Source organism: Talpa occidentalis, unplaced genomic scaffold, assembly GCF_014898055.3.
Source record: "Talpa occidentalis isolate TD23 unplaced genomic scaffold, MPIMG_talOcc4v2.1 talOcc4.9, whole genome shotgun sequence".
Lineage (NCBI taxonomy): Eukaryota > Metazoa > Chordata > Mammalia > Eulipotyphla > Talpidae > Talpa > Talpa occidentalis.
Window position 1 is genome coordinate 53,633,741 of NW_023605305.1, and position 15,451 is coordinate 53,649,191.

At 34.9% G+C, this 15,451-nt stretch overlaps 1 protein-coding gene across 1 annotated transcript in view; it reads left to right on the forward strand.

The window, feature by feature from the left end:
- ANKRD13C (ankyrin repeat domain 13C) overlaps positions 1–11,550 on the forward strand; it is a 70,763-nt gene extending 59,213 nt beyond the window's left edge. The window contains exons 12-13 of the mRNA XM_037500966.2: positions 4,992–5,092; positions 8,365–11,550. Coding sequence (XP_037356863.1) covers positions 4,992–5,092; positions 8,365–8,495 — 232 coding nt within the window. The 3' untranslated portion in view covers positions 8,496–11,550. The remainder of the gene's footprint in view (positions 1–4,991; positions 5,093–8,364) is intronic.
- The last annotated feature ends 3,901 nt before the right edge of the window (positions 11,551–15,451 follow it).

The following is a 15,451-nucleotide window of genomic DNA, read 5'->3' on the forward strand; positions in this document are numbered from 1 at the left end:
GAAATATTAACTTTTTAAAAATCATTTTAACCAGATAAATGTTTGAATAGATTTTTTAAATTATAAAAGTAATACATGTGAATATGTTTACTGTAAAAAGCAATATAGCAAAGCATGGAAATTTGGAGAATAAAAGTGACAGTTTCTTTCACCTCACTAATAGTTTAAAGATGAATAATTGGAAATTATGTGCATTTTATGAGAAAAAAAATCTTGTAAAAGTGAGTGTTTCTTAGAATTTTTACAGTTACATTTTTGTTTATCTTTTTCTTTCTATGATATTTTGTAGTATCGGTGTGCTATAATTTGTTTTGTTATTTTCTTACTGATAAGAATTCTGATTGCAATTTGTCATCATTTTAAATAATACTACAGTAAACATCTTCAGTATATTCTTTCAAATCTGTACTCGTTACATGTTCACCTTTTTAAAATTTGGTTGGCAAGATGGATGGGATGGGAAGTGAGTAGTTAGGGCTGACTGTTAAAACTGTAATTTCAGGCGCCTCACTAGTGTCAGGGTTGGATTGAAGTACCGGGCAATTTTCCCTTCCTAGTTCCTTCCTTTTCATTTGACCTAATTTTTTTTTATTTTTAGTTTATAACACTAAATTTTTTTTTTTTTTTTTACAAGCAGCAAATTTTATTTTATTTTATTTTTTTTTTTTAATAAATTTTATTGTTATATTCCCCATACAATTGCAGCCCCCCCATTCTGACCCCAATCCCTCCCCTCCCACCCCCGCCCCCCTAAAAGTGTCTCTGGTTCATAGTTTTTTGTTGATTTTGATTTTCACTTTCTTATAGTTATTCATTTTCCTGGTCCCTTATTTAAGTTTTCTAGATTCCTGCTATGAGTGAGACCATCCGGTATTTTTCTTTTTCTTTTTGGCTTATTTCGCTGAGCATGATCCCTTCCAGCGCCATCCATGTTGCTGCAAATTGCATGTGTTTATCTTTTTTGAATGCTGAGTAATATTCCATGGTATATATGTGCCACATCTTCTTGATCCAGTCATCTATTTTTGGGCATTTGGGTTGTTTCCAAAGCTTAGCTATTGTAAACAGTGCTGCTATAAACATAGGGGTGCAGGTGTTCTTTGGAATTGATGTTTCTGTGTCCTTTGGGTAAATACCTAGGAGTGGAATTGCTGGATCATATGGAAGCTCTATGTTTAGTAGGTCCAGAAATCTCCATACAGTTTTCCACAGTGGTTGGACCAGTTTGCACTCCCACCAACAGTGCAGAAGAGTTCCTTTTTCTCTACACCCTCGCCAACATTTGTTGTTGCTAGTTTTTTTAATATGTGCCATTCTCACTGGTGTAAGATGGTATCTCATGGTAGTTTTGATTTGCATTTCCCTGATGACAAGTGATGTTGAACATTTTTTCATATGCCTGTTGGCCATTTGCATTTCCTCTTCAGAGAAGTTTCTTTTAAGCTCTTCTGCCCATTTTTTGACTGGATTATTTTCTTTGTTGTTGTTGAGTCTCATCAGCTCTTTGCAGATTTTTGTGATCAGTCCTTTATCAACACTAAATTTTTTTAGGCTTACAAATTCATACCTCTTCAAAAATATGTTACCACACCATACCTACCACCAAAGTACGAGTAACCCTCTATCACAAAACATTGGACCCCCTCTTCCCTTTGTTCCCACCTCCTTCTCCTTTGGTAATCTTAGTTCTGTAGTCAGAATCCAAGGATTTGTTTTGGTTTGCTTTTGTCCTTTGCTTTGTTTCTTTATATTCCACATCAGTAAATAATCCAGTATTTGTCTTTCTCTTTCTGACTCCAATTCTATCCATGTTGTGGCAAATTGCAAGATTTCATCTCCTTTTTCATAGCTGAGTAGTAGTCCATTCTGTGTAGTGATGCATCTTTACCCAATCATCCATCATTGTGGACTAATACATTAAAAAAGTTTTCATAAGGGTGTAGGATCCATATTGTCCTATAAGCTCTACACATATTTCATATTTCCCAATAACCAGCTTTTCAAAAAGTAGATAGAATGCCCTCAATCTATATGTCAGAGGAGATCAATAGTTTTCAGGGAATGTGGGGAGTTAACCATACATACAAATTTGAGTATTTCCTCATATCAAAGATACACTGGTTTTATATTCTAGTAAGGAAGAAAATTGTGCCTACTTATAAGATGTTATCCATCTTAGGAACTATTTCAATTTTAGATATGTTAATATGTGAGAATATGGGTGTCTTAGAATTTCTATAACTTGGCAGTTTATAACCATTCCTATATAGATCAAAGAACTGAAGAAAATTGCAAAAGAAACATAAATTGAAAATGAAATCATTAAACAAGATTAAGATAAAATGATAAGACAAAAAAAAATGGAGATTTTAAAGCTAAGGAATTAAACACTATGCAGAACAGACATGTTAAGAAGTAACAGTGAAGAATGTTTGTGTCTGAAAATTAAATTTTGATAGTTAACAGTGAATACAGTGATAGAAGAGGTAAAAGAAATTAAAGAAGTAATATTTATGCATTATATGGGAGGAAAAGATACTTCAACATAAGGATCATTGGTTTTCTACCTATATAGAAAAGTATATATAAGTTTATATAAGTATATAAAAAGTATATATAAGTTTATAAAAGTATATATAGGTATATATAAGTTTTCTACTTATATATACTTATAAAGTCTCCAAAGCATAACCAAAATAGTATTCAAAATATGGAATAAAATTTCTCTGCAATTAAGAACTGAATTTGTAGTGTAACATTACCTCCAAGAAAATTTCATAATGATTAGTAACAAGAATTACCCTGACAGGAAATGCAAATCAAAAGCACAAGGAGGTATCACGTCACACCTATGAGAATGGCCCATCTTAAAAAATAAACAAACAAAAACTAGAAACAAGAAATACTGGTGAGGATGTGGTGGAAAAGGAATCCTCTTACACTGCTAGTGGGAATGCAAACTGGTCCAGCCACAATGGAAAGCTTTGTGGAGGTTCCTCAAAACACACAAAAATGGATCTACCCTGTGATCTATTGATTCCACTCTAAGGAATTTACCCAAAGAACACAAAAAACACTATTTGGAAAGGAAACCTGCATTCATATGTTTATTGCAACACTATTTACAATTGTTAAGATATGGAAACCATCTAAATGCCACAAAAGAGATGACTGGATCAAGAAGCTGTGGTATATATACACAATGGAGTACTTAGCAATCAGAAAAGATAAACTCATGCCATTTGTGGCAACATGGATGAAACTGGAGGGGGTTATCCTAAGAGAAATAAATTAGAAGGAAAAAAGTAAATATCGGATAGTTTTATTTGCGTGTGGAATTTAGAGAAATGGAACCAAGGGTCACGAAAAAGACAAACTTGCTAGCTGGCCATGGATCTGAGGCATCCAGCAGGGGAGGGGGGAGGGAAGAGCACAAGAGACCTTGGAGATGGTTCGTGGGGGCTCTGATGGTAGGGGACAACGGGGAGAAATCAAAAACTGTTCCAAAATTAACATAATGTAAGAAAGTAAATAAAATTAATAAAATTTTAAAAAGAAATAAAAGTATGTTTAAATAATAATAAAAAATTACCCTGATAGGACAAATTGACTTAAATTGTTAATAAATCTAAAGACATTTAGACAGAAAAGGAATAATACACAATCTGCCCTAACATTTTTGTTAGGTATTCATTTTCCTGAGGCAAAGAAAGTATGATCTGATAGTACACCTAGCTATGATGTCACTTACATATTTAGGAAATTGAAGAGGACACAATGAAATTCAAGAATTATAGCAATCATGGACCATTTTGGGGGGGGACGGACTACCTGAAAATGAAATCTATCCAAACAGAAGATACAACAAAAAGTTATTGTATAATTGTTATAGGGCAGCAGACCTAGTGCGCTTTATGGTGACCAACGCAAGAAAAATTACTTTGGGCTGGTCAACCACCGGTGAAGCTTAGAAACCACGTTGGGCACCAGCTGTTATAGGGTAGCCCCGATATTGAACGGGTTGCTTGGCTGTGGGTCCTCACCCGTGCGCTTACAAGGGACTTTAATACTCCACTACAGACACACACAAAAAGGTTAATAAAAGGTTTATTTACAAGGGAAAAGGAAATAAGGAAAATGTACAACTCAGGGAGAAAATAGGGAAATAAAGTCTTTAATGCGTCCAACCAATCCACCGACCTGGAAACCCAAAAAGCACTCTCCAAGCTGGCCGGACGCTGCGAGCTGGCGGAGAGTCAAAATGGGGGACCCCTCCAAAGCCCACGTGTCTGGCTTTATACCAACGTGGCTGCTTAACCCCACCCTCAGGTCCCATCCACCTTCCCTTTGGTGGTGATGGGATTTGGAGTTCCCAGTGTCTTTGGCTTTGGCCTGGGGTGGGGGTGGAGTCCACAAAGCCTGTATGGAATTTGCTTTAGGACATTCTTTTCCCCCTAATATAATGACTAGTATAATACTGAATGCTAGCAGACATTATTAAAATACAGTTTTAGTATATAAATTGAATGTTTATTCAATTACAAATTGAAATTTCATGCCAGCTAAACTTCCCTTTAATTATGCAAAGAAGAAACCCTCATTTATAAAATTTGCAAGAAATGAAGGAAGAGTTCTTTATACACAAAAATTTGGCAGTTCAGTCATCCAAATATTAATACTAAAAAGAACTTAGGAATGTGTAGTCTTCAGGAAAAAGATAGTGTAAACCTTACTTAACTCAAGCCTTAAATTCAAATACATTTTAATACAGACTTAAAAAATCAAACAACCGAAATTAGAGCTGCACAATCAAAAGTTAGAAACTATTATCCAGTAAAAAGAATAATGAAACAAGTAAAATGATCAAGGAGGAATAAAGTGGTATCATTTCCTCATCTTCAATTCTAATTTTGAAAAATGTAATTACAAATTTTAGACACAAAATAAGCTATTTGAAAAGCAAACCTTTTTTTTCTCCTTCCATTTTTCAGATTATTGAATGTTCTGGAAGTAATAGCTCCCTTTAAGCACTTTAACAAGCTTAGAGAATTTGTTCAGATGAAGCTTCCCCCAGGCTTTCCTGTAAAACTAGGTAAGAACAATTTGCATGTAATTTCAGTGTCTATTAGAATTATAGTTCTTCACATTTAATAAGAAATATGCTTTGCAGGAAAATGGGTTACTTGTTTGTTTACATTTTTAGGAAGTTTTTTGTAATTACATGCACCAATATTCATGGTATGTCAAAATATAAAGTACCTGATGAGAGATCTAATTCTACTTGATTTAAGTTAAATTTAAATAAAGAGGGTATGAGTGACTCTGTGATGCACTGTAATAATGTATTTAATGTGGAATAGAAAGACTGGATTTTTAGTCCAAATTTTTAGCACACTGAGTTTCCATACAGTGAGAATGTTTCTGGAGTCAACAGTCATTATTTATGGATAAAGTAGTACTTGTACATTTTATTTTTCAGTCTTACATGTTTTAAAGTTGATTTAGTCTTAAGCATTAACCTTTAGAAACAGTAAACTTTCATTTTCGCACATCTTCCTAACATGTCAGAAAACTGGGAATGAGACTATTAAAAGATGTCTGAAGAGTTTAAAAGGTTGATTTAGCATTTCCAAATAATTACACTAAAATTCTTTACTTCTAGAAATAATGCTTTAATTGCTAAAAATTAGATCAGATCTTTTCTTTTTTCTATGGGGGTTGGGGGCATGACTTGGGATTATGCCAAACTAAAATAACAGATCTCTATTTATGTATTTATGAGTTTCTGAAAAATCAGAATTAGGTTAATAATTCTATCTTGAATCATTTGATGTCCTAGAGATAACCTTTTGTTCCTGATTTGGTTCACTTTCCGCAAAATCTCCAAGCATTGAAGTAGTGGCAAATTTATTTAGAGAGATAGCACCCAGAGCTTCTGTATGTAATAGTTTTTCTTTGCATTCTAGATCTATCTCATCCTTTCAACTAACAAAACTTGGCCATAAACATTTTGTGCACTGAAAAGGATTTTGAAAATCTGTTTAGAAAATATTACTCTAGGTCTACCCTAGAGTAAAAGCACTGGTAACCCAATGTCTACTTGAAGAAAATAGTTGTAAGATCTAGGCAGAAATGTTTAGGATATTAGAGCAATCAAGAACTGTATATTTGTGCTTTGGTTAGAGATCGTTTGGGTTGTTCTTATCTCAGGTCTTTCCTGAAAGGTGACTTTATGAAGCGTTTCTATCACCTTGTTGAAAATTATGCAATCCTGGGACTCATTATACACCGCCCCCCCAACTTACTTTATTTTTTGTTTATATACTTAGTCACAATTACTTTTTACTTATTTGTTGTCTATATCTTCTGACCAGAATGTATTCTCTATAAACTCATGTATTCCCCCCGCCCCGCCTTTGTGTGCATTTAGTGCCTAAAACAAGGATCATCAAACTGTTTCAGAAAGATTATAAAAATTTTGGGCTTTGTGGACCATATGGTTTTTGTCACAACTATTCAGCACTTGTTGGAAAATGAAAGTAGCCACAGACAATAAGTAAACAAAGTACATCCTGTGTTCCAGTAAAATTATACTTATGGAAACTGAAATTTGAATTTCATGTAGTTTCATCAGCACAAAACATTGTTTTTTTAACTTAGCTCACAAGCCTTTCAAAAACAGGCTAGACAACGGACTTTAGTTTCCTGACCCCTGAATTATTAATAGAACAGCATCTGCACTTAGTAGACACGAAAAATAGATGATTTTCCCCCAGAAATAACTGGAAACTCTTGTGGTCCTTGTGTTGATTTCTATTTTTTTTTTTTTTTGTGGGACCCTCACTGGTGGCCGGGGACTGAACTGGCACTGCAGAGCCTCGCAACCCAGTTCTCAACCGCTGCGCCACCTTATTTTTTTTTTCATGAAAATGTACTTTCTGCAATAAAATACTAGGTTTCAAACCTTCAAGTAAACTTAATTTACTGAATGCCTGTATTCTGTATAGACACTTAACTTTCAGACTCATTTCAGTGTTAAGGATGGTTTAGAGACTATTTTGTAGTTGTAATCCCTGAGGCCCATAAAGTGAAATGATTGGTAGAAATCAGAACCCAGGTTTAATATTTATATTTTTTCAGGGCCTCCCTGGTGGCGCAAGGCGTTAAGTGGCAGCACTGTGAAGCTATCACCAGCCACTGCAGCACTAGTTCGATCACTGGCCAGGGAGCTAACCCACATGGCACAGCAGACCTCTCCTGTCTCCTCCACTGCTCCCCTCAGCAGTGTCTTTCAGTCAGTCCACCTGTTCTGCTCCCCACTCTGTCTCTGGTGAATACTCTTACCCCCTGCACCTCTGGCTTGTACCCCAGTTCTTGTATGCATAAATAAATAAATCTTTTAAAAATATTTATATTTTTTCCAGTAACTTTATATTTGGAATAAAACTAAACAGAGTGATTAAAGTACTTGGTCGTTTTTAAAAAAAAAAAAACGATTTTTTTTTTATGCATAGAAGAACTGAGGTACAGGTTAGAGGTTGGGGGGAGGTGAGAGGATTCACCAGAGACAGAATGGGGAGCAGAACAGGCGTATCTACTGAAATACATATCTGGGGGGAGCAGCAAACAAGACAGGAAAGGTCTGCTCCGCCATGTGGATTAGCTCCCTGGCTGGGGATTGAACTCATGCCACTGTGCCTGGCAATAGCTTGATAGCACTGAGACTTTAAACCCTGTGTTACCAGGGAGGCCCTACTTGGCCATTTTTAATGTCAGATTTTATTCATAATTTCAATCAGAAATATATATTATCTAGAATATTTGACTAGATATTGGTCAAATATTGGTGGTATGGTATTATTTTAAATCTAATGAGACTTTTTATTCCATATACTAAAGTGATAGGTTATTTTAGTGTTTTGAAACAAAAAAAAAAGGATTAATGTATTTCATTTGTGTTAGAATGAACCATAAACCAACTCAGAATCAGATTAATATTGTATGTATGTATATATATTTAAAATTGAAGATGTCAGAATGCAAAAAGCACAAATGTAAATGTCCCTTGCCCCCCAAGACAAAGATGAAAAAGACTTGGAATCTTGGAATTATTGTCTTAAGATTGAGAAGCAATAGGAACTTGAGTTTGTGATGTAATTTATGACACTTTGCTCTTTTCTCACCAGTAATCAAACTCCTCTCCCAAACACACGTATCCAATATTAGACATATTTTAGAGTTTGTGTGCTTCTCCAGTAGTGTTGTTTTATGTTTTATGGAATCTGAGTATCTCTGCAAGTATTTTATATAATCTAAATAGATTAACATTTCATTTTATAATGTTATCATTATTGTCCTCTCTAGATATACCTGTATTTCCTACGATCACAGCCACTGTGACTTTTCAGGAGTTTCGATATGATGAATTCGATGGCTCCATCTTTACTATACCTGATGACTACAAGGAAGACCCAAGCCGTTTTCCTGATCTTTAACTGACGTGGAAAATGATGTCATCTAACCAAGAAAAAACAGGAGAATGCAGAGACCCCACCAGTGGATCCAAATCGAAGGGACAAATATTTTCAACAAAGAAAAGGGAATGACACATTGAACTGACACATCAGTAATATGATATAATGAAATGGGCCTCTAGTAAGCATTTCTGCAAGTTTCCTGATGTGCCATTTTCAGTCTTTGAAAAAAATATACATATTATCAGTGTAATAGTTTGACACCTTAATGAACCTAAGTCCTTCTTATGTAAAACAGCTATGAGTGCTGTGATTTGTTTTTAAAAATTTTTACACTTCTTGTTGAAATATATATGCATATAAATATATCTATATATCTAAAACACTCCTGGACCATTATCTTAAATTAAATGTCTTAAGAGATATGAAGCCCTTTTAAACTTGTCATCTTATATTCAAGGTGACATTTATAAATATTCCTTCAAGCTTTGTTTTCATAAAATGTAAATTATGTAACATTATGTATAGTTCAGTAATTTGAATGTTTATTCAATATAATGAACTAGAAGGAATGCAGTTTTCTGTAGATGAATGAACCAAATGGTAACCATTAAACAATTGCGTTTATATGTTGCAATACATTTCAGGAGGAGCGTTCACACTGCAGGGAATAAGGTACCTCCTTTAGCACCTTAGTGCATTTCATTGTGGTGCTATTTGTTTTTACCTGAATTCTTTCTTCAATGGAAAAATGTTTGTTACTAATCTTCCTTTCATAGAACCTCTATTTTTTTTTTTCTAAACTTGAGTTTAAAATCTTTTTTGTGTTCCTGATAAGGTATGGTTAGCATGCTTAAAGATATTCCTCTTCCAAATCTCAGCACTTTAAAAAATTCCAAATTTTTAAACTTGCTTCCTAATATGTGTACATCATTCTAATTATTTTGTTTTTAGTGGAATATGGATGTATTGGTGTCAGTTTTAAAAAACAACCCACATATTTTGGACATCCCTACATATTTAATGCTTTCCAAGTAAGATAAAAACATTTTATATGTTAACAGAATATATTTGTTACAAGTTAAATTCCAGAAACATAATAAGACTGACAATTCCTGTTTATTTTTTTAAGTCTCAAAATATTTATTGATTTTAATTATCTGCAAAGTGTTAAAATCATGCATTACTCATTTTTGCACTTGAAATTTTCATGTTTATTCCAAGATGGTTTGAAGGTCCAAGAATGAAAATAATTAGGAAGAATAATGTATAACAGTCAAAAAATGTTATGTTGTATTAAAGAGCTTAGCTAAAAAAAATGTTTTTTATAATATATCCTGATAAATGTGTCAGAATGCATCTGTCAAGTTTTTTAGAGTGACCAGTAGTTTAAATGTTTTTCAGGATTTTAAATAATTTGAATGAATTTAAAGACCTTTATTGAAGAGATGATTTATTTAAAAATTCAAAGCATCAATCATAAATTTTTTATAATAAACATCTTTTAAGCTGCATCTCCATACTGATACATACTACATTGCATATGTTGACATTTTATTAATACATTTTATAATGACACAAAATAATCATAGTTAAAAATTCAAAGACCACTTACTTCCTTATGTGGGTCTGTTGAATTGGAAAGAGTTGGTAAACCCAGACTAGGTTTATTGAATAGAAATTGATCCCTATTATTTTGGGAATGCTTGTAGAGCCAGTGGCAGAGACTGAATTTTCCCGTCAATATGAGGTTTGACACCCTGAAAGGCAATGATCATTGTTGTTTTTAGGCTCCTTTACTTTGTGGGAATACAGTATACTTTAAGGAATATACTGCAGATTTTTTTCATAAAGTACTGACAACTTAGTGGGGATAAGGCGTGGTAAATTGCAGCTTGCGATTGATCCATTTCCTGAAAGCTGTGAATATTTTGCTGGGGTACACTGGAGGTACGAAGACTACTGAAAACTTTTGCACTGGATTTTGTTTTTAATTCTTATATTTTCCTTTCATAAAAAAATAGTGGAAGGAGATTATCCATTCCAAAATGTCTTTTATCTGATCACTTAGGACAAACAAATGTCATTATCTCTTGATGGTGAAAACAAGGAGCCAATTAATGCAAATAAACTTTTCACAATATTAGACTTTTCAAAATGTGCCTTTTAATCGGTTAATGAAGCTATATGCTGTGTTTCAATTAAGTAGAGCAAACATATTGTGTACTCTCACATTAAAATCTAGATGTAATGTAGGCCCATAAAATTCTATATGCCTTTCATTTATGGTTGAAGACTCTCTTTAAACTTGGGGGATAATAAAAAGGGTCACCTTAAATGGCCATTTATGAATGCTCAATATTCCTGCCACCAGTATGGTATCAAAAGATGAAGATTTTTATCTTTGAGAAATTTACCCCTAAGAGAATTAGAGAAATTGCTGTGGACATTCATATACAACAAATTGTCAAACTTCATGGAAGAAGCATAAAGCAGTTGCTCAGATTGTTGTAAGTACATATAAAGACCTGGAAATTAACACATTTCAAAGAGAAATTGAGAACTGTCATAAGTTGAAAAACTGTTTCCTTCTCATGTTTAGAACTGGTATTGAGCACCCACCACTCACTAATAAAAATGGGTTTCATAACGTTATTCATGTATATTGTATTATTCGCAACTTGGGTGAAGGTGGTGAATTATGATTAAGCAAGCCCTCACCCTAATTTTCACTGACTACAGCAAACACAGATCCTGTTTTAAGACCATGCAGGAGATGGAATAAACATTTTCACTAAGTAGTGAGTTATGGGATGTTTTATTTTGCTTATTTGGTATTTCTATTTGTAACTAACACAGAAGAAAAAAAGCTGTAGAAAAGTAGGTGGTTTTGGCATACTGTTTATAGTAAGCTAGTCTTTTAAAACTACCTGAAAGTTATTGATTAGTATGTCTCAGTGTCTTTGGCGTTAATGCCGACAGAAAGGATCTTAACCATGTTTTCTCAAATGAACAAAATGCATCCTTACCAAAATTGTTATTTGGAATCTTTCAAAGAAAACTAACAGCGAAACTTGGTAAAAGTTTATAGTATAGCTTAATTGGTATACAGCAAAAACTTTTGCAAAACCATTTTGTCATAAATCTGTGGCAACATTATCTTGCCATTTAAAACTCTGTGAAGTACTGTTGCACATTATAGATCACGTGTCCATCCCTACAGTACGAGGTAGTGATGAACTTTTTAAATTGTTGTAGCTTATTTTGTAACACTACCTCTAGAGCCACGGCACCTATAGTACATAGAATTACAATTTCACTTGTGCCACGGCATTTAGAAACAAGGGTATTTTTATTTTTTTAAATATTTATTTATTGGGCCTCCCCAGTGGTGCAGCGGTTGAGTGCTGGGTTGGGAAGCTGTCCGCAGCCTCTGCAACGCCGGTTCGATCCCTGGCTGCTTCCCGGCCACCGGAGGAGGGTCCCACATGGCGCGCAGACCTCTCCTGCCGCCCGCTGCTCCCCTCAGCAGTGTACTTCGGTCCTTCTGCCTGCTCTGCTCCCCGCTCTGGCTCTGGTGAATTCTCTCACCCTCCCGCGCTTCTGACTGTACCCAGTTCGTGTATAAATAAATAAAAATAAATCTTTAAAAATTATAAATAAATAAAAATATTTATTTATTTACTTATGCATAAGAGCTGGGGTGTGGGCCAGAAGTGTGGAGGGTGAGAGGATTCACCAGAGACAGAGAGGGGAACAGAGCAGGCAGATCTACTGAAATATATTGCTGAGGGGAGCTGTGGGCGAGACAGGAGAGATCTGCTGTGCCATGTGGGTTAGCTCCCTGGCCAGGATAAAACTTGTGCTGCAGTGGCTGCCAACAGCTTCATAGTGCTGAGACTTAACCCCTTGGCCACCAGGGAGACCCATAAGGGTACCTGACAATTGTTCCTGATTTTCTTACCTTCCCCCAGTTCCTCCTTCAGCTGTTCACATTGTGGGCCATGCGTATACATGCAGGTCTATGATGAAGTCTCGGCTTCTGCAGGACACCTATGCCACCACAGTCAAAAATGAGACATAAACTGAGTTTCAGTCCATCCTTGTGGGTTCCAGTTCAAACTTGTGGTTCCAACTTACTCTTCTCCCTTCAACTATCTAGCTTTACTTCCTCTGCCCCTTGGCTTCCATCTCCACATCAGTTGCAAAAACAACAAAATTGAAACAAGTGCCTCCCACAATGAAGGTCAATGCCCAGTAACAAATCTCATTTCTAATAGCTTTGTTTTTCTAACTGAACACTACTAGAATCATAATCTACATGTTTGTCTTTGAAAATTTGGTTATTTAAGTAAACAAATTGTAACTTTTAACATTGTGGATGAAAAAGGTAGTTTTTTAGTGTGTATGGGTAAAATTATACCTTGAGGTTACTTGCGTAGTTACATTAAAAAGCATTTAGAAAAGTCCACTCTTTGTTACCCTAGACCTTCAGTTTTTTATTTTAGTAACATGCTGGTAAAATAACCTTTAAGTCACTGAAAAGATGAACATGTCACTTTCCCTATTATTTTTGCATGGATATAAAGAACATTAGTTGCATCAGATCCTTTCTCTGAATTGTCTTAGGTTGTTAGTAGCATCTACTATACTTGAAGTGTACTAAGAATATTTCCACTAGTAAAGAATGGGCATGGTTAACATGACTTATTTTCTAAAGAAAGTCTAAAACGAATTTCACACGCACTTTGAAATAAAATGAAAATGGGAATAAGCACAGAACAGCAAAGACGCTCAAATTTACCTGCCACTTCAGAATTTAGTCTCAATTTGGAAAACTGCTGCTAATAGTCTTAATAGACATAGTTATTCTGGATGCTCTTAAAAGCACCAGGAACATTTCCGTATTAACTAAAGTAGATGCATGTACACTTGACAAATATTTTAGATAGCACAGGGAGGAAATGCAGATTTTAGATAGACTATTTCTCATTTTCAGTTTAAAAGATGTGTATCAATCTTTAGACACGAACCCTAAGCACTTTATCTGGTTCTCCAATTGAAGAAGGTGGTGTATTTTATTAAGAGGAAGTTGCCTTATTGATACTTGTTCTGGACATATAATGCCCTTAACAGAACCTGTTTTAAGAAGCAAATCCAAGATTAAAGTTAGTTTTACTGGTTTCAGTAGGAGCCCAGTGACCTCTTCCATATAGAATTGATTCAAGGAAGCCTATTAAACCAAAGATGTTCCCACAAAAAGATAAAAGGCCATCTCAAACCTAATCTTCAATTTATCTTTGCACTCTCGCTTAAACATTGCCCCAAATTAAATTATTGCACTCTTTTTTTTTTTTTTTTTTTTTTTTTTTTATAGAGGCATGCTTTTATTTATTTGTTTGCTGGTTTGTTTGTTTTTTTTGTTTTTATACATGCACTGGGTACAGTCAGAAGCGCGGGAGGGTGAGAGAATTCACCAGAGCCAGAGCGGGGAGCAGAGCAGGCAGAAGGAGCGAAGTACACTGCTGAGGGGAGCAGCGGGCGGCAGGAGAAGTCTGCACGCCATGTGGGACCCTCCTCCGGTGGCTGGGGAGCAGCCGGGGATCGAACCGGCGCCGCAGAGGCCGCGGGCAGCTTCGCAACCCAGCGCTCAACCGCTGCGCCACCGGGGAGGCCCTAAATTATTGCACTCTTTGAAAAGCTCCATAATCAAACAGCAAGTACCATGTGCTGACCCAGGCACATGGAGCTACATTTTTTGAGCAGAATTACTAAATACACTGCAAAGTCAGGTATCACTCCCACCTTAGACAGGAAAATTATGGTTAAAAAACTGGTCTCAGCAGCTGTGAACGAACCCCAAATTTGTAATTGGACTCAGCCATTATCTCTCACTTCTGGTAAGTTTAAGCAAATAAATAGGACAAACATTTTTCTAACAAAACATTTTTTATTTCTTGATCATTTTTACTACCAAATACAGAACAAAACCGTGTGGAGGGAGTGTCCACTTGATTTCATCTGGTTATCTGTGTGCAAGGCTGTGTCCCAGTGCAACCTTACCTTTGTGCATAAAATGTTCACTGAAAAATAACCTAGGTATGAATTCCCTTCACTGCAGCATCTTAAATTTCTGGTACTATTTTAGAGTCAAAAATTTCTTATCTCTTTTTGAAAAGTCTTATTTGTATTCAGAGATTACAAGTGAGAGAATGAACTTTGAGTAACAGGTTTAACCATGTGAAACTGCCAATATTTTCCTTTCAACTTACAAAAATGGCTATGTCAGATGATTCAAACTTCTAGAAAGTTTTTATAAGCTTGATGTCATGTTTGTTCACTTTTGTGTTTAAAAATGCAGTGATTATTAGGACTATTACTAATAGTTCTTACTATAGACAAAATTCCTTCTGATAAAATCTTTAAAAAGTTACTACAAACTGTAGAAACAATGCTGCTTTTCTATATGACATTTCAATTTTTTAAAAGTTAAAAAAACTTATACTCAAACTCTGATAAAATCTACAATTCCAAGTCTCAATATCCCCTTAATCCCAGCCACTGAAAACACTACTCATTTTATAAATGATTATACTATTTAGTATTATACAGTATATATACCATTGACAGTCTCTATACTATTCCAGAAAAGGTATTATATTTCACCGAAAATATAAATTTGCTAGATATAGGTGGGATCATTTGGTTATCCTAAACTTCATTGCTTTAGTGAGCCAAATTCCTACACCCAAATATGAGAAAATTACACCAGGAAAAAGACTATTTTAGAGAGAAATGAAACCAACTTTGACAATTCTGATGACAGCTAATCGCTATAGTGATGGATTTCATCTTATTACTATCTTTAAACATGTGGATTGAAATGGGGAAAACTTGATTTGTAAAATGAATGAGGTAAATGTCATACATTCAACAGTGTAAATAAATACAAATACGGTTTTACAGGAACATGAACA